Raw genomic sequence first — 20,905 nt, 5'->3', positions numbered from 1 at the left:
AATATGTTATTGCTCAGTCAATATCCTGCATGTATTTACACATTATAAGATATATTCATCATTAATCTCCTTCCTTAACTTGTTATTATTGAACATGTCAAAGACAGGAAGTAAACAAAGTCAACGGGAAGTGGACAAATGGAAGAGAGAGGATTACATCAACTCTGCTTCTTCCTACTCCTTTTCAGACACATTTGAATTATGTAAACATGTAATTATTGTTTTTAATGAACACAAATATGATTTACCAGCCAGTTACTGTAAGACCCACAAGGCAGCTTAAAATCTTCCTACCACCGTTTCTTATTCCTTACCTTCTCTCGTGGCCTGAGTTGAACTCGCGAGAGTCTTCTCAAAAAGTTGCGGCAAAAAACTGTGACTTTGGTTTTATTTTCAATAATTATTAATTAATCAATTCTTAATTATTCAACAAAAATGTTATTGATGTCTTACTTGTTTTAAACCGCATACAAGTAGACATTAGATGACAGTAAAAGCACATAGTTATTTATTCTTATAACTAAAAATAGTAATAATTGATTATATATATATATATATATATATATATATACAAAGTTTTTGTTTCCCCAGACAAAACTTTTCGTTTCTTTGGTTGTTTTGCTTCTGCCATAATAGCAGTAATTGCAACAAGGCCTTCTTCTTTTAGTTTTCTGGCGGCACGTAGGCGTTGGCATCGACTTCTGTCTTTGCAACAAATGCCGTGAAGCAAGTCAGCACATTTTGAGTTTTTTGGTTGGGCAGGGTTCCTGCCACCCTCCTCAAAGTCGCTAAGTGCCACGGCAAGCGATACAGACCCCCTAAGGCCATGACAGAGGTGTCATTCAACTAGTTGTAAGTCCATATATATATGTTTTGACTGGTGCCCTTTTGGATCCCTGAGAATTTTTGTCAGATTTGTTGCAAAAATAATAATGAATCAAAAGCAATGCTATGAGTTATGTACCTATTTAAGGGAGCAATTACTTGACATCAAATATTCCACTTAAAAAAAAAAATTCTGGAAAATGTTGCATATTTTGTGTTTTGTTCCGTAAAAACAGGGTTTTCTATGAAGAAAAGAAAGAGGGCGTAAAAATTTAAAACGTTACGGCAACAGATAGACCTGAAGTTCATCATGTATTTAATGATAAGTGTGACCAGTAGATGGCAGTCAAACATAAGAGATAAGTGAAGGCTCCACTATGATAGCAATATGACTCAAGTAAACAACACCAACATTTAAAATCTTCCATTGAAAATATAGAACATTACACACGGCGCTCAAAAATCTATCAAAATGTTTTAGTACAACTTTGGTAAGTTATGAAGCCGCACCGCTTCAATGATGCATTAAACATTGGAGTATTATTATGAGGTAAGTTTGTTTCGCAATATTATGCAAAAGCAACTTTTCTTACATTCTGGTACCTGCTGCTCTGTATTTGGGATCTGTGTAAATCCTGAAAAATTGCGCACATCCGCGCCGACGCCATAGTCGATAAGCCTATTTTTTTTCTCTATCTTCTTGTTTTGGGACATTCATCCTCCGCTGTTGCCATTTCTAATATAAAATAGAGTAAAGTTCTTACTTGTATCTGTCAGTAAACTCGTCATGAAAGCGCTGAAACGTACCGGTGTAGTGAGTTTACATTATTCACCCAAGGAACTTTAGTTTTTAGGAGTCAGACGGTTTTTCACAGGACACATTTCCGTGAGGTGATGCTGTTCCAATATTGATTTAAATTCCCACTTAAGAACTTTTAGTTTTGGTCGATTTTGGCCGCACTAGTGGACCAAAGCGGTAGTGTTTTACCAGAAGGAAGACCACATTTCTCATGATGACTAGCACATTTAGCGTCAAACTGACATGATGTTTGCTGTAATATTGGCACAAATATTAGGTCTTTAATGGCGGTGCCGATGTTAAATAGCAGACACTATCAAGAAATTATTTTGGATTGCGCTACAAACATGATGCTACTACCAAGAATGTATCGGGAACGATGCAGGTCTGAGGCAAAGAAAAACCGGCAGGAGAGTTTTTTTCAAAGGAAGTATTGTGGAACTATTTATGGGTACCAAGCAAATTTCCTAACATTAGCATTATTAGCAGGAACACAGCCAAAAATTATTTCGTCATCTTTGAGATCACGCCAGCAAGTGAAAGCCGGGCCAATGTTGATCTTGACTGTCCTTTTATCAGCGTAAACTCCCTTTATCCTTTTTTGTTTCCCCTGACAAAACTTTTCGTTTCTTTGGTTGTTTTGCTTCTGCCATGATAGCAGTAATTGCAACGAGGCCTTCTTCTTTTAGTTTTCTTGCGGCACGTAGGCGTTGGCATCGACTTCCGTCTTTGCAACAAATGCCGTAAAGCAAGTCAGCACATTTTGAGTTTTTTGGTTGGGCAGGGTTCCTGCCACCCTCCTCAAAGTCGCTAAGTGCCACGGCAAGCGATACAGACCCCCTAAGGCCATGACAGAGGTGTCATTCAACTAGTTGTAAGTCCATGTATCATCCCAAAAGTTATGAAAATATTTTATGAAGGTTGAAAAGTTATTTTGTGCCTCTTTAAGTATTGAAAGAAAAACATACTAATATATGACATTTTTTAACAGTATAAATACTGAGACCCTTTTGGGTCCCGGGACCTTTGACAGTCACCAAATTGAGGCAAGCCCTAATGTTTGCAATACATATTGTAGAGATCGACCAATTTTTTTTTAGGGCCGATACTGACACCGATTATTAGTAGTCAAGAAGGCTGATATACGATATTTGCAGCCGATATTCATTTGCAGTAAAAGTTATATAAAGATGAATAGTATATGTCAGTTAACAGCTGGACAAAGCTTCAAAGGCCTACTGAAACCCACTACTACCGACCACGCAGTCTGATAGTTTATATATCCATGATGAAATATTAACATTCAACACATGCCAATACGGCCGGTTTAGTTTACTAAATTACAATTTTAAATTTCCCGCGGAGTTTCTTGTTGAAAACGTCGCGGAATGATGACGCGCATAATGACGCGTGCGCGTGACGTTTCGGGTTGGAGGGGACATATTAGCCAGCACCACTTGCAGCTAAAAGTCGTCTCTTTTCATCGCGCAATTACACAGTATTCTGGACATCTGTGTTACTGAATCTTTTGCAATTTGTTCAATTAATAATGGAGAAGTCAAAGTAGAAAGATGGAGGTGGGAAGCTTTTGCCTTTAGCCACACAAACACACAGTGTTTCCTTGTTTAAAATTCCCAGAGGTGAAGCTTTACTATGGATCAGAGCGGTCAAGCGAACATGGTTCCCGACCACTTGTCAACCGGCAGGTTTCGGTGAGAAAATTGTGGTAAAAAGTCGCTTCATGCCGGAGATATGCGGAGCTTGCGCCGTCCATGCAGCTGCCGTGACTTCCCTCAGACACTGGCGTCAACACACCCGTGGACACACCCCTCCGACTATCAGGTACTATTTAACTCACTAAAACACTAGCAACACAATAGAAAGATAAGGGATTTCCCAGAATTATCCTAGTAAATGTGTCTAAAAACATCTGAATCGGTCCCAATGCAATCGCCTTTTTTTTTATAAATGTTATTATTGTTCTAGTCCTTCGCTATCAATATCCTCAGCCACAAATTTTTCATCCTCGCTCAAATTAATGGGGAAATTTTCGTTTTCTCGTTCCGAATAGCTTTTGCTGCTGGAGGCTCCCATTATAAACAATGTGAGGTAAAGGCCAGGCTTTTTTATTAGCGACCAAAAGTTGCAAACTTTATCGTCGATGTTCTTTACTAAATCCATCCATCCATCCATTTTCTACCGCTTATTCCCTTTCGGGGTCGCGGGGGGCGCTGGCGCCTATCTCAGCTACAATCGGGCGGAAGGCAGGGTACACCCTGGACAAGTCGCCACCTCATCGCAGGGCCAACACAGATAGACAGACAACATTCACACTCACATTCACACACTAGGGCCAATTTAGTGTTGCCAATCAACCTATCCCCAGGTGCATGTCTTTGGAAGTGGGAGGAAGCCGGAGTACCGGAGGGAACCCACGCATTCACGGGGAGAACATGCAAACTCCACACAGAAAGATCCCGAGCCTGGATTTGAACCCAGGACTGCAGGAACTTCGTATTGTGAGGCAGACGCACTAACCCCTCTGCCACCGTGAAGCCTCTTTACTAAATCCTTACAGCAAAAATATGGCAATATCGCGAAATGATCAAGTATGACCAATAAGAAAATCTCATTTCAGTAGGCCTTTAAGTTGTTTTTTAGGAAAAGTGGGACCAGTATAATGTTTTTTGTGGCGCTAATGTTATGGTTAATTTCACAAACACTTTTATTACGTGTGTCTAAGAGCATCAATATTTGCATTTTAAAATGTGGCAAATCTCCTGTGAAAATTGGTAAAAAATATAGCATTTCTCGACATCATAATAACTTGTCATCTACTCAATTTTACAGCAGTTTATATATTTAAGCGCTGCAGTGAAAAAAGGCAAATTTTTAACAAACAGGGCAAATATCTAGTGGACTAATTATTTATTTTTTAAATTGTGGCATTATATGTGTATATACTGTAAAAGAGGCCGATACGATATACGTCCAAATGCCAAATATCACCGCCGGTAATCGGCCTTCTGCAATGAATTGTATTGGTTTTGAAAATGAAAAATATCAAAATGGCCCCCGCATGCTTTTATTTTTAAATGGGAAACATTCGGACACCACTGCATTGTCGTTGCCGGGGCGCCTCTTCTTGTCAACTAACATCTTCTTTTCTAATAATCCCTCTCAGGTTGAAATGTTTAGTGACTTTTTGCAGAACTTTCTCTTTTTAACTCCTCACACTTGGGCTTTACAGATGCCACATCTGCTGCGCAGGTGGCGTGTGCGTGTTGTGTTAAAGTTGTGTTGCCGTGTCGGTCGCTAATTAAATCAGAGGTTGTCCAAAGTGGGGGCTATTTGCTGCCTGTAACTTGTTTATTTGCCCGTGGTACTTTCTTAAAAATACTACTAAACAAGAAAACAACAAATGGTGATACTTATAAAACTATTACTGTATAAACAATACGTAGACTGGACGTTGTCATCTGCAACACAATGCTGTTCATATCAAAGTTGGAATGTTTTTAGCCTGTTGACAAAATGAAAATATCAAAATCTTTCAATATGGTAGTGCGTGGAAACATTTAAATCAGGGGTGTCCAAACCACAGCCTGCGGGCCAAATTTGGCCTGCCAACGTCCTCAAATTGGCCTACAAGACGTCATAATAAGGAATCTTGTCCACACGGAGATAAAATTAATTTTAATAGTCTAACATTTAGATGCTGCTATTTTGTCGCCATGTAGGGGATAACATGAGTTTGTCCAGGTCAGTGACCTTTTATTATGTGCTAAATACGCAGCATTTATTTATATGACCCAATGCAAACAACCTTCCCTAGTCATGTTGCAAAAAAAGAAAAAATCCAACCAACACATAATGTGAACAGGCATGGTCACTGAACTTTGTGGATATTCTAAAAACTTCCAATCACCAGAAACATTTCTAAATCTCATCCACAAAGCATAATGGAAAATATGCGGCAGTGTGGCTCAGTTGTTAGGGCAGACGTGCCAGCAACTTCCAGGTTCAATTCCCACTTCCGCCATCGTAGTCAATGCCGTTGTGTCCTTCGGCAAGATACTTCACCCATCTGCTCCCGTGCCACCCACACTGGTTTAAATGTAGCTTAGATAATGGATTTCACTATGCAAAATGCTTTGAGTCAATAGAGAAAAGCGCTATATAAATATAATTCACTTCACTTCACTCTCCACACTTATCCATGTTTGGGGCATTTTAGCTGCTTGATATTTCTGATTGATTAAAAAACTTTAGGTCCGAGAACCAATTTTATTAATTATATATACCAGTATATATATATATATATATATATATATATACACTTACAAATACGTATATATACATATATACGTATAGATACATACAGTATATACGTGTGTATATATACACACGTATATATACATATATATGTATATGCGTATATATATATATATATATATATATATATACACACACACCACATATATACATATATATGTATATATATACACATGTATATATACATATATACACATATATATATATACACACACACCACATATATATGTATATATATACACATGTATATATACATATATACACGTACATACACATATATATATATACACACATATATACACACACATATACATACATTTATATATATATACATATATATATGTGCATATATATGTGTGTGTGTGTGTGTGTATGTGTGTGTGTTTTTATGTGTATAAATAACCCTGATTTAAGTAATGTAAACATTGAATAATTTAATAAGAGCTCCCTATTGGCAGCACCTGTTATTGTTTGAGGGAGGCCTTTATTAGAGGTGTGGTGTGTTTATCTTAGCGAAAGATGCATTTGGTGATTATTTGAACCACTTATTGACTAGAGTGTGTGAAAACAAGTGTTGTGTCATCATTGTTTAATTTTTGTTAGGTATCAGACTACAACATGGCTCGCGCTGGATGATGGACAGACGGGTGGTGTCATGATTCTGGCAGGCTTGCATTGATACCATAAAATGGTTGAAATAAATTCCTATCTTAAAAGGGGAACAGTACTTTTTTTTTTGGCCTATCATTCACAATCCTTGTGTGAGACAAGAGCACATGAGTTTCTCTTTTTTTATGCATTCTAAATCATAAATAAACATTAGCAAAAGTCAGCTAAAGTGAGTGGCTTTATTCTGCCTAAAGCGCTCTAAAAAACATCCTAAAACCACCATTAACGTTGTATATACATGCTGTAAGTACATATGTAATGTAGTAGCATTCATAATAACATGTAATATTTGCATATTTTTTTATAATTTTAAGCATAAGGCGGCGTCACAACGTTCGCTTTTCCCTTCAACAACAACACTACTAATCATGCAGACTTCATGAGAGACAACAAACATAAAACAATCACTTACTGCAGTGGTTCTCAAATGGGGGTACGTGTACCCCCGGGGGTACTTGGAGGCATGCCAAGGGGTACATGAGATTTTTTTTAAATATTCTAAAAATAGCAACAATTCTAAAATCCTTTATAAATATATTTATTGAATGATACTTTAACAAAATATGAATGTAAGTTCATAAACTGTGAAAAGAAATGCAACAATGCAATAATCATTTTTGTGGACATGTTCCATAAATATTGATGTTAAAGATTTCTATTTTTGTTAAGAAATGTTTAGAATTAAGTTCATGAATCCAGATGGATCTCTATTACATTCCCCAAAGAAGGCATTTGAAGTTGATGATTACTTCTATGTGTAAAAAATGTATTTATATTTGAATCACTTGTTTATTTTTCAACAAGTTTTTAGTTATTTTGATATCTTTTTTTTCCAAATAGTTCAAGAAAGACCACTACAAATGAGCAATATTTTGCACTGTTATACAATTTAATAAATCAGTAACTGATGACATAGTCCTGTATTTTACTTCTTTATCTCTTCTTTTTCCAACCAAAAATGCTTTGCTCTGATTAGGGGGTACTTGAATTAAAAAAATGTTCACAGGGGGTACATCACTGAAAAAAGGTTGAGAACCACTGACTTACTGTACAATGTCTGCTCTCACTGGGATGCCGACTGATGGGATGTTTATATCTTCCCGTTTAGACGAACAAAGGGTTGAAAATAAAAGTTGCTGAAAAGTTGTCCTTGTGTCTTTCTCGCCATCACCAGGTCTAAATTGGATGTCAAAGTTGTGAAGTGAAGTGAATTATATTTATATAGCGCTTTTCTCAAAGTGACTCAAAGCCCTTTACATAGTGAAACCCAATATCTAATTTTTACATTCAAACCAGTGTGGGTGCCACTGGGAGCAGGTGGGTAAAGTGTCTTGCCCAAGGACACAACGGCAGTGACTAGGATGGCAGAAACGGGGATCGAACCTGCAACCCTCAAGTTGCTGGCACGGCCGCTCTACCAACCGAGCTATACTGCCCCGTTGACAACTTCTCGGTATATAACCACAACTTTCTGCTATCCGGGTGAGAGGCACGATATATTGTCTAGAATTTACTTTCACCAACTCAGAGGCGATGCAGTAGCTCAGTATGTCAATGTAGCAGCATGAGCGAGTTCGCTTTCTGTGATCAATGCAGATCACAGAAAGTAGTTCCTTGGCGTTAGCTCTTATAATAACACTATTTCTAATAACTTGGTAATATAAAAAGGTCACCAGATGTAAATGGAGTATTGTTGGCAGTTTTTGGATGTTTTCTTTAGTTTGCTTTATGGGCGCAAGTTAAAAGTTAAAGTACCAATGATTGTAACACACATACTAGATGTGGCGAAATTATTCTCTGCATTCGATCCATCACCCTTGATCAGGTGAGGGGAGCAGTGGGCAGCAGCGGGAATCATTTTTGGCGATTTAACCCCCAATTCCAACCCTTGATGCTGAGTGCCAAGCAGGGAAGTAAAGGGTCCCATTTTTATAGTCTTTGGTATGACTCGGCCGGGGTTTGAACTCACGACCTACCAATCTAAGGGCGGACACTCTAACCCAGGGGTCGGGAACCTTTTTGGCTGAGCGAGCCATAAAAGCCAAATATTTTAAAATGTATTTCCGTGAGAGCCGTACAATTTTTTCTAACACTGAATACAACTATATGTGTGCGATTTTAAGTAAGACCAACCTTTTTAAGAGTATAATAGGTCTCTTATTCTTATTAATAACATTGTTATTCTGAAGTTAACTAATAATACATAAAATAATTCTAACCATAAATGAACAGGTGTGGAAGAAAACGGATTGATGGATTAAGATGCATGAGAATGCTTTATATTCTGAACGTTATTTTTAACACTGTGATTACCAGCGGAATTATTCATTACTTATCGTGTTAAGCAATGTCAGCTAATATTTATCTGAGAGCCAGATGCAGTCATCAAAAGAGCCACATCTGGCTATAGAGCCATAGGTTCCCTAACCCTGCTCTAACCACTAGGCCACTGAGTATGTTATATATTTGCAATATTAGCTTTTCCATTAGCCGTCTCGTGCGAGTCGTATTTTACAAATTAGAATGCGTAAAAAAAGAGAAAAATGTCCAGATTTTGAATGATAGGCAACAATCCCAATAACCTTTGATGTTAAAAGAAGTTTGTTGAGACTTTGTTTTTTCTTTCAAGGTTGCTCTAGCTTTCATGTGTAAAGTTTAGGAGGAGCGCACATTCCAAGACGTCTCGCTTTTGAAGGTCAACCCTTCAGACGTGTGTGTGTGTGTGTGTTCCATCTTCGACCTTGTGGTACTTGGTAGAGTTTTTCCACAGGTTGTGCCAAGACTTTTAGGCCATACTTGAGCGGTTAAAGCTCATAAAGCTGCATGCAGGCCTCCAGTAAAACAAAAAACTCCTTTTTTGCGTCTTGATTGCCACTTAGCTTAATGGCATCAAGTGGAGTTTGCGGGGCGGAAAGTAACGCCATCTTTTTTCTCTCTCTTTGGCTTCCCAGCTGATACGTCTTGGGAGTGATGCACTGGCTTCCCCTGGTTGCCATGGTGATCGCCTCGGCTCTGCCCTTCCCTCACAAGCCCTTGTCCAGGAGCGCCGCCGCCGCCAGCGTGGAGCCCGGCTTCAGAGAGGACGACGACGACATGGCCGCCACCCACAGCCGGGAACACCTCAGGAACCTTACAGCTTTAGGTTTGGACCCCAGGGTCAGTTTGGAGGTTCCTGAGAAAAAAGGTCTCCCAAAGAACAGACACCAACAAGACCGCTTCAGTCTGGTGGACAGCTTTCAGGACTCCAGACCCACACAAGCTTCTGTGGTGGAAACCCAAATAGGTGAAAGTCCTGCTGCGGGTCCCAGGAGTTCCAGACGAGGGGCGCCGACTGTTCCCTCGGAGCAGCTCAGGAACGGGGCCACACCGGCTGAGGGCACCCTGAGGGCGAGCCCAGGAACTGCGCTGGACACCGTCTTGGAAGGGGACGACATGTTTCTGGACGCGCACCCACGGGTCGTGTTCTCACCCTCGGGGTCGCCGCCCGAGGACCCGCCTCTGCTCCTCATGCTGGAGACGGGCCTGCTGGAGGAGGACTCGGACGAGCCGGAGGAGCCCGACGAGCTCATCGAGGGTCACGGGGACCGGGCGATCGACAGGGGCCTGAGATGGGCCAACGCCTCGGGGTTTACGGCCGACGCGGCCCGCCCCGTCAGAAGGGACAAGCGCTCGCATTTGATGGACAGGCGGCGCGGGGAGAAGTCGGTGTGCGAGTCGGAGAGCGTCTGGGTTACCGACAAGAAGACGGCCGTCGACTCGCACGGCCAGACGGTCACCATCTTGCAGGATATCCAGACCCAGACGGGGCCGCTCAAACAGTACTTCTATGAGACGCGGTGCCGCCAGGCGGAGCAGCAGCAGAGCGCCGCCGGACGCCCGCCGGGCGCCAAGGGGCCGCTGTCACAGCCCACCGGCGTGGCCGGCGCTGGCTGCTTGGGCGTGGACAAGAAGCAGTGGGTGAGCGAGTGCAAGGACAAGACGTCGTTCGTGCGCGCCCTCACCAAGGACGCCAACAACCGGACGGGGTGGAGGTGGATCCGCATCAACTCGTCCTGCGTGTGCGTGCTGCTGTCGAGAGCCAATCAGATACTGGGGAGGGAGGTCTTGGCAAGGAGGGGGCGGGGCTAAAGAATCAAAAACCTCAAAGACTCTTTTTGTACGATTACTCTTTCATCATCTAAGTTATTAGTACGTACGCATGATATTAATATATTCCTCCATGTACGATATACGTGTATGTATGGAGCTTGTATATTTATAGAAGAGTGGTGACTCCAACTGGAGGTCCACAGTAGTGCTCCACGCCACACCTTTGATGTTGGAGCTGGAGCATGTTTTTAGATTCCAGCTCAGAAGCAGCAAGTTTGAGCATCCTGCCAAACGTGGGAATAAAGGATCTTTGTACGTACAAAGATGTTTTTGTTTGCGGTCAATAGGTGATAGTCAGTAGAGGTGCACAAAAAACGATTCACATCCGAATTGCAATTCATATTCATCCCGACTCTAATTCTATTCCTAATTTTTAAAAATCCTAAAAACAAAAAAATAATATATGTATATACAGTGAAGAAAATAGGTATTTCAACACCCTGCTATTTTGTAAGTTCTCCTACTTAGAAATCATGGAGGGGTCTGAAATTTTCACGGTAGGTGCATGTCCACTGTATGAGAGATAACCTAAAAAGAAAAGTCCAGAAATCACAATCTATGATTTTTCCATCCATCCATCCATCTTCTTCCGCTTATCCGAGGTCGGGTCACGGGGGCAACAGCCTAAGCAGGGAAACCCAGACTTCCCTTTCTCCAGCCACTTTGTCTAGCTCGTTCCCAGGCCAGCCGGGAGACATAGTCTTCCCAACGTGTCCTGGGTCTTCCCCGTGGCCTCCTACCGGTTGGACATGCCCTAAACACCTCCATAGGGAGGCGTTCGGGTGGCATCCTGACCAGATGCCCGAACCACCTCATCTGGCTCCTCTCGATGTGGAGGAGCAGCGGCTTTACTTTGAGTTCCTCCCGAATGGCAGAGCTTCTCACCCTATCTCTAAGGGAGAGCCCCGCCACACGGCGGAGGAAACTCATTCCGGCCGCTTGTACCCGTGATCTTATCCTTTCGGTCATGACCCAAAGTTCATGACCATAGGTGAGGATGGGAACGTAGATCGACCGGTAAATTGAGAGCTTTGCCTTCCGGCTCAGCTCCTTCTTCACCACAACGGATCGGTACAACGTCCGCATTACTGAAGACGCCGCACCGATCCGGCTGTCGATCTCACGATCCACTCTTCCCCCACTCGTGAACAAGACTCCTAGGTACTTGAACTACTCCACTTGGGGCAGGGTCTCCTCCCCAACCCGGAGATGGCACTCCATTCTTTTCCGGGCGAGAACCATGGACTCGGACTTGGAGGTGCTTATTATCATTCTAGTCGCTTCACACTCGGCTGCAAACCGATCCAGTGAGAGCTGAAGATCCCGGTCAGTTGAAGCCATCAGGACCACATCATCTGCAAAAAGCAGAGACCTAATCCTGCGGCCACCAAACCGGAGCCCCTCAACGCCTTGACTGCGCCTAGAAATTCTGTCCATAAAAGTTATGAACAGAATCGGTGACAAAGGACAGCCTTGGCGGAGTCCAACCCTCACTGATGATTTTTTTTAACAATTTATTTGTGTGATACGGCTGAAAATAAGTATTTGAACACCAACATTAATATTTGGTAGAGTAGCCTTCGTTTGCAATTACAGAGGTCAAATGTTTCCTGTAGTTCTTCTCAAGGTTTGCACAGACTGCAGGAGGGATTTTGGCCCACTCCTCCACACAGATCTTCTCTAGATCAGTCAGGTTTCTGGGCTGTCGCTGAGTAACCCAGACTTTCAGCTGAGACTGGCTAGGCCACTCCAGAAACTTGATATGGTCCTAACGAAGCCACTTTTTGGTTTTCCTGGCTGTGTGCTTTGGGTCATTGTCATGTTGGAAGATCCAGCCACGACTCATCTTCAATGATCTGACTGAGGGAAGGAGGTTTTTGGCCAAAATCTCACAATACATGGCTGCAGTCATCCTCTCCTTAATACAGTACAGTCGTCATGTCCCATGAGCAGAAAAACACCCCCAAAGCATGATGCTACCACCCCCATGCTTCACAGTAAGAGATGGTGTTCTTGGGATGCTCCGCATCATTCTTCTTCCTCCAAACACGCATAGTGGAATTATGAACAAAAATGTCAATTTTGATCTCATCTGTCCACAAAACTTTCTCCCATGACTCCTCTGGATCATCCAAATGGTCATTGGCAAACTTAAGACGGGCATTAACATGTCCTGGTTTAAGCAGGGGAACCTTCCGTGCCATGCATGATTTCAAACCATGATGTCTTAGTGTATTACCAACAGTGACCATGGAAACAGTGGTCCCGGCTCTTGTCAGGTCATTGACCAAGTCCTGCCGTGTAGTCCTGGACCGATTCCTCACCTTTCTTAACATCGAGACCCCGCAAGGTGATATCTTGCATGGGGCTCCACTCCGATTGAGATTGACAGTCATGTTTAGCTTCTTCCATTTTCTAACGATTGCTCCAACAGTGGACCTTTTTTCACCAAGCTGCTTGGCAATTTCTCCAGAGCACTTTCCATCCTTGTGGAGTTGTACAATTGTGTCTCTGGTGTCTTTGAACAGCTCTTCCTCTTAGCCATGCTGAATGTTTGGGTCTTACTGATTGTATGGGGTGGACAGGTGTCTTTATGCAACTAATGACCTCACTCAGGTGCATCTGATTCAGGATAATACAGTGGAGTGGAGGAGGACTTTTAAAGGCGGACTAACAGGTTTTCGAGAGTCAGAATTCTAGCTGATAGACCGGTGTTCAAATACTTATTTTCAGCTGTATCACACGAATATATTGTTAAAAAAAATCATTGATTGTGATTTCTGGATTTTTCTTTTTAGGTTATCTCTCATAGAGTGGACATGCACCTCCCGTGAAAACTTCAGACCCCTCCATGATTTCTAGGTGGGAGAACTTGCAAAATAGCAGGGTGTTTAAGTACTTTTTTTCTTCACTGTACATATATACATATATATGTTTGTATATATGTGTATATATACACATGTATATATATATATACATACATATATATACACACACAAAAATGTTTCTTAGATGTTTTATATTTGACAAACATAGTACATATATATGTTTGTTTTTATATACATATATGTATACAATTGCAATTCTTAGTCATCCTGATTCTAAATCAAATATATATATGTATATATATATATATATATGTATATATATGCACACATACATATAAACATATACACACACACACATATATATATTTTCCACACATATGTATAAATGTATACACATCCATATATATATATATACACATATAAATATATATATACACAAAGATATATAAATACAAATGTTTTTAAACATTTCTTTATAACAATCAGTTCTTAAAAATACGTTTTTAGGCCATAAACTGAGAAGTTGGTCAACTTTGACATTCCCTTTAGACCCAAGACATCGCTGCAAGCTCACGAAAAGACGATCGTTTGCTCCCATCTTTTTTACCTCAGTTGAATTATGCTGAAAGACATAAACATCCCATCAGTCAGCATCTTATTGAGAGCAGACATTCTACAGTAAGTGATTGTTTTATGTTCATTTGTAGATTCTTATTCATACCGATTCTAAATGAATTCATGATTTTCCCCCCCAAAAATTATTTCAAACATAAAAATAACATTTTACATAAAAAAATACATATTTTTAATGATTGTAAGCAACCAGAAGGAGCTTTTCTAACCTGTAACCTGTTCTGAAAAAGTTTCATTATGATGTATATACCAAATAATACATTGAGAATCGGTTTGAATAGAGAATTGATTCGGAATCAAATAGTCACTCCAGGAAGCTGAATCCGAGTGAATCGTTAGGTGCCCAAAGATTCACAACCGTGATAATCAATAAGAAGTGAGAGCAGTTTGAGATGATGAGCAGATCCACATGGATTGCTTATTTTATTTATTTTCTTCTTTTTTTTTTTTTACATCATCTTTTTAATGAATTTGTTACTTTTCCATAGGATATCTTCATTTTGTATAACGACCAAGAGAGCCATAACGATCATTTTTACACAACGTGTTGTCAAAATGTACACACACACATATTCACACACACACACACACACACACGTACAACCGCGCAACTGGAAAGAATGTTTCTCCGTATGGACACGTTTTTTGTTTTTACAACAAGCTCAGGATAAAGCGGGCGTCGAAGAGGGGCAAGGGGCGTGTACATTTATCCGACACATACCTCAGGAAAATAAATGTATCATCGTAAAAAATAAAAATTACAACTGAAAAAAATCCACACATTTTACAAATTGAACACCCTCTCCCCCCCTTGTAGATCACAGATCAGTATCATACAGATAAATATTTTTTTCTTTAATCATTATCTTTACCACGACAAAGAAAAAGTTCATTGTGGTTTTTCTTTTAAGACATGCATCGTAAACATGGAGGCTCAAAGTTCTGTTTTGTCCTCGGCCTCATCATCATCGCCACTGAGAAAGCTCTTATGGCTTGTGGGTGTGTGTCTGTGTGTGTGGTGTGGTGTATGTGTATGTGTCCTCTCATCATTCCTCAGTCCTCATGCAGCCTCATGTTCCTTTAAGAAGTGTTTGCTTTCAGCAAAAACACCTGCTGCTACCTTTCACCAAACTCCTCCCCCTCATCAGTGACGGAACAGGAAGGGGCTAGGAATAGGTTTGTGGTAAAATGTCATATGAAGTGCTATGTCATTCACTAATTAACATTTGACATGCGCCTATTGACGCAAAAGGGGCCCCAAAAGATCACTGGGCCCTACAGCGTGTAGAGAAGGGCGGCCCTGCATACAACTGTCCAAAATATTTTAGAGGATAAAGAATAGGTTTTGAGGGACCACTGACTGTAAGGCTGAATTCACACTGCAGGATATTATGCCTAATTCACATAATAATAATAATAATCATAAAAAAAATATTTATATGTATGTATATATATATATATATATATATATATTATATATATATATATATATAATTAATAAATATTATTAAATTTAAATACAAATGTATATTTATTCATAAACATACTAAATTGAATGAAATAAACACACTTTTTGTTACATCCAATGTTTTTATGTCGTCATTCACAATATAAAAATTATTAAATAAAACTCCCTGAATCTGTGGAAGTAGACAGAATTTTGTGCAAACAGAGTCAACATCTTCTTTACCGAATTATTTAGCACAGGAAACTGTTTCTGAACCTTTGTTGGGCTGCAAGTGCCCCCTAGAGGGCCGCCAAAATATGTGCGTTTCTCTTGTGGTTCGTATGGGCCCGGCAGTACTCAGTTGTAATACACTTTGCCACCACTTGTGGCAGTAATGACAATCCTGAACAAATAGAGTAAGTCTGGCGCTAAAGTAATGGATATGTTTCTTAAGTGCAAAAATTATGACTTAAAGTGTGTAGCTGTACTTTCCTTTTTACTTAAATGTTATCGACAGTTTAGTTAAACATATTTATTAATAATTTACTTCATATTTATTTATTTGAGCATTGTGTAATTGTATGTACTGTAAAAAAAAAAAAAAAAAGTCATCAGTTTTTGAGTGCCTTCTTTTGCAGTACATAGTAGTTATTTTTTGTAATCAGCCACACCTAAGCCTTGATATCAACACCAATATCGCCCCCCTTACGCGATCTTTCCGGAATGTTTGATGGTGGGTCTGGGCATTGGGAGCATTGGCATGTGCTAACTGTAAGCCAATTTTAAAACCGTACACCTCAGAATCATATAAATTTGTACCTGACACATGCTAACTGTTAGCACGCTAACAATAGCATGCATGCTAACAATAGCATCCTAACCATTTTTTTTAGCAAAATACCCCACAGTCATACAATCTGGGAATTGACAGTTGCTGTTAAAATGCTGACACTAGCATCCATCCATCTTCTACCGCTTGTCCCTTTCGGAGTCGCGAGGGGTGCTGGAGCCTATCTCAGCTGCATTCGGGTGGTAGGCGGGGTACACCCTGGACAAGTCGCCACCTCATCGCAGGGCCAACACAGATAGACAGACAACATTCACACATTCTCATGCTAACTTGTTTTTTGCCAATTTTAAACCCGTACACATCAGAGTCGTATAACTTGGTACTTGACACATGCTAACTGTTAGCATGCTACTGTTAAGATGTTAACAGTAGCATGCTAACATGATATTGCTTACTTTTTTAGCCAATTTTGTAGCCATACACCTCAAAGTCATACAGTATAACCTGGTACTTGAAACATGGTATTGGTTAGCATGTTAACATTAGGCCGTATGCGTCATCATACTTGCCAACCTTGAGACCTCCGAATTCAGGAGATGAGGGGGGGTGGGGGGTGTTTAGGTGGGCGGGGTCAGGGTGGGCGGATCCGGGGTAAAAGGGGGAGGAGTATATTTATAGCTAGAATTCACTGAAATTCAAGTATTTCTTATATATTTATGTACCGTTCATGAGTGACTATATGCATTTGGCCACCATGATCAATGGAGAAGTCTGACATACAAAATTTGCAGGCAGCATACTCCTTCCCCTTTGAGCTGTCCTGGATGAACTGAAATTCTTGTTTCCAATCATTTTGGAACTTGCAAGTGTACTTCTTCTTACTCGTCATCGCCATGACTGTTTCTTCTTCGTTCTTCTGCTTCGTCTACTTCTTGTTGTGTGTACAGTTATGTGCTCTCCAAAATCCGTAGATGTTATAACGTGACTGGGCCGGCACGCTGCTAAATGGAGGAAAGGCGGACGTGACTACAGGCTGTCCTCACTCAATTCAGGCTGTCCTCACTCAATTCCGCATGAACCTGGAAGAGAAATCGGAGAAATTCGGGCGAATGGTTGTCCCGGGGGATTTTCGGGAGAGGCACTGAAATTCGTGAGTCTTCCGGAAAATTCGGGAGGGTTGGCAAGTATGTGCGTCATGCGTACCCGCTGACTCACGTGAACCCCAACTGGCACGAGAGTGCAAGGGCTCTATCAACGCTGTTCAGCTTCAATTATTATTTTTCTATCCATTTTGACACCTTTTTGAGGCCATTAACATGCACAATAACTCATCAAAGTGCAGGAATGTCAGGTATGGTGACATTTCAAAGGCCTACTGAAATGAGGTTTTTTTTTATCTAAACGGGGATAGCACGTACATTCTATGTGTCATACTTGATCATTTCGCGATATAGCCATATTTTTGCTGAAAGGATTTAGTAGAGAACATGGACGATAAAGTTTGCAACTTTTGGTCGCTATTAAAAAAGCCTTGCCTTTACCGGAAGTAGCAGACGATGACGTCACCGGTGTGAGGGCTCCTCACATTCTCACATTGTTTCTAATGGGAGCCTGCAGCAGCAAGAGCTATTCGGACTGAGAAAACAACAATTTCCCTATTGATTTGAGCGAGGATGAAAGATTCGTGGCTGAGGATATTGATAGTGAAGGAGTCCCCTCCAACGCACGCGTCAACATACGCATCATCATTCCGCAACGTTTTCAACAAGAAACTCCACGGGAAATTTAAAATTGTAATTTAGTCAACTAAAAAGGCCGTATTGGCATGTGTTGCAATGTTAATATTTCATCAATGATATATAAACTATCAGACTGCGTGGTCGGTAGTAGTGGGTTTCAGTAGGCCTTTTACATTGGCTCTCCAGCTCCCCCTTTCAAATTTGTAAAAAATTAGCCCTTCCCACCAGAATTATGACATTTGTTGCTTTTTGATGGCACGCGTCAGATGAACGCACCCTGTACGTATAGGCTGGATATAAAATCTAATTTATTTCCACATACAAAAGAAGCCTGAGTTGGATTTGGAAAAAAAGTGGGCAACAAAGATGACCTGTATTGACCTGCAGTGTGAACATAACCAAAGTCCTCCTACTGATTGATTTATTATTAACAGTGGCCCTAAGAAGCAAACACTCCAAATACAGAAATCATATAAACCCAAACACTATAAAAAGGCTGGAAACACAAAAACGCTACATGATGAAAAACGTGCGGAAAAAAATGCTACAAATGCCAAAAACAGATCAAACACATGTGACACATTTGAAAGAGATACTGCGAGTTCCCAGAACAAAAACCAAAGTGAGCTAGGCTACTATGGATCAGCAGACATATATATCCCAACCAACATAATCAAAATTGTACCTTTTCATTCTGCCAACTTTTTTATGGTCATTCATCTCATGTCTTTCAAGGTCTGGTTTCCCAGGTAGCCTAGCTATCTTCCTGGTAGCCTGGCTAACTTCCTGGTAGCTTGGCTAACTTCCTGGTAGCCTAAGCAAGGCAAGGCAAGTTTATTTATAGAGCACACTACGTACACAAGGCAATTCAGAGTATTTTACAGCAAATTACAGTACAAGACGGCACAAATAAAAAAATAAATAACAATGAAAGTAACCATAATTCGAATAAAAAACTCGTAAAATACAAAAATAAATTATCATAAAAACAATCACAATTCATTATTCCGGCTACCTAACTTTCTGGTAGCCTAGCTAACTTCCTGATAGTTTTGCAAACTTCCTGGTAACGGTACTAACTTCCTGGTAGCATTGATAACTTCTTGGTAGTATCACGCCAAATTTCTTCCCCTCTACAAAAACCTAACCCCCCATTTACTTCCGGGGTCATGTTTCCTCTTACGTCAGGAATATCCTCAAGTTAATTTGTCCGATTAATACAGACGTTTTGTTAACGCTATGTTATAAAAATATAACGCTATATTATAGAAATACAGACGTTTTGTTAACGATATATTACAAAAAAATTTAAAAAAGCCTTCCCCCTCATTTACTTCCGGGGTCACGTTTCCTCTAACGTCATCCCATAGCTTGTGTTTGTAACTTGTTTTTTAAATATTTTTTTATTTTTTATAATATAGCGTTAACAAAACGTCTGTATTTTCATAATATAGCGTTATATTTTTATAATATAGCGTTATATTTTTATAATATAGCTTTAACAAAATGTCTGTATTTTCAGAATATAGCGTTATATTTTTATAATATAGCGTATTAATCGGACAAATTAACTTGAGGATATTCCTGATGTAAGAGGAAACGTGACCCCGGAAGTAAATGGGGTGGGGGGGAAGGTTTTTGTAGGGGGGAAGAAATTTGGCGTGACAGCAACATTGCTAACTTCCTGATAGCATTGCTAACTTCCTGGTAAGGTTGCTAACTTCCTGGTAGCATTTCTAACTTCCCGGTATTCTTGGTAACTTGCAGCATTCCTCTTATAGTAGTCGCTCTTTGTTTATTGATGTTAATTGGTTTCAGGCCAGACTGTGGAGTATTAATTCATGCAAAGTATGAATCATTAACTATAAATGGAACATTTTTATAGCATAAAAGCATGTTTTTAAGACCTTCTAAATTTTTTGAACGCCCTTTAGTCAGTTTCACAATGATACTGAACAGCACGTTCTGATTGGTTCGGTCTTATCTAGTGGGCCATACTGCTATAGCATTTCAACATTTTTTATGCCTAATTTAGGTAAAAAATGTGTAGAATATTCTGTAAAAAAAAAACGACAGTTTGGTTGTTTTTGGCATTTGTGTTTTTGATCATGCAGGATTTTTGAAGTTGCAGTAATTATCATTTGCATGTGTTTTTTGTTTTTTGGACGCTGCTGCGAGTTTGTCGGCCAATTTGTGTCCCGATACTTTAGGCTTTACAGTTTGCAGAGTTACCTCCAATTTGTAGATACGTTTTGCCACAAGAAGGTTGAACCCCCCTGCCCCTGCCCCCACGGAGCATTTGATGCCTATTATTATGGTCTGCCTCGAAAAAGGGCTTCCTGGGCGTATCGGCTTTCAAGACAAAAGGACGACGAGTGTCCCTGTGATGTGGTTTGAGGCTCGGTGTCGGCCATGTTTTACTGCTCGCGTCACAATGGAGCCTCGCTTTGTCACTCTGACTGGTTTACGTCCTCTTCTTGTTGGCCAACAAAGACTAGTTGAAGAGAAGAAATGAAGACACGTTAGCTGGTCCACAAAGAACATCTGATGTACCTTCCAGCTGGGAGGACACATTCATGGCTTCATCCCGTTCCCGTCCATGCGTGTTATTGCAGACTTGAAGTGTTGGGATGCTCCCTCCGAGGGTGTCGGCATGGTCGGTGGCGCCCTACGGAAGGACAGACGTCAACA

At 40.5% G+C, this 20,905-nt stretch overlaps 2 protein-coding genes across 5 annotated transcripts in view; one reads left to right on the top strand and one right to left on the bottom strand.

Moving 5' to 3' along the window:
- Positions 1-11,043, top strand: part of LOC133556038 (neurotrophin-4) — a 30,716-nt gene extending 19,673 nt beyond the window's left edge. For both annotated transcript variants that reach the window (XM_061905623.1, XM_061905624.1), the window contains exon 2: positions 9,580-11,043. In XM_061905623.1, coding sequence (XP_061761607.1) covers positions 9,599-10,756 — 1,158 coding nt within the window. In that variant the 5' untranslated portion in view covers positions 9,580-9,598 and the 3' untranslated portion in view covers positions 10,757-11,043. The remainder of the gene's footprint in view (positions 1-9,579) is intronic.
- A 3,041-nt stretch (positions 11,044-14,084) lies between these two features.
- ppfia3 (PTPRF interacting protein alpha 3) overlaps positions 14,085-20,905 on the bottom strand; it is a 45,211-nt gene continuing 38,390 nt past the window's right edge. For 2 of the 3 annotated variants that reach the window (XM_061905620.1, XM_061905621.1), the window contains one exon: positions 14,625-20,882. The gene's annotated coding sequence lies outside the window, so the exon portion shown is untranslated. Of the gene's footprint in view, positions 14,228-14,624; positions 20,883-20,905 lie in introns of those variants that run through there. The other variant, XR_009807438.1, reaches the window with a different exon arrangement.

The sequence above is a fragment of the Nerophis ophidion genome, linkage group LG07, assembly GCF_033978795.1.
Source record: "Nerophis ophidion isolate RoL-2023_Sa linkage group LG07, RoL_Noph_v1.0, whole genome shotgun sequence".
Lineage (NCBI taxonomy): Eukaryota > Metazoa > Chordata > Actinopteri > Syngnathiformes > Syngnathidae > Nerophis > Nerophis ophidion.
This window is presented reverse-complemented; position numbering and strand designations above follow the sequence as displayed.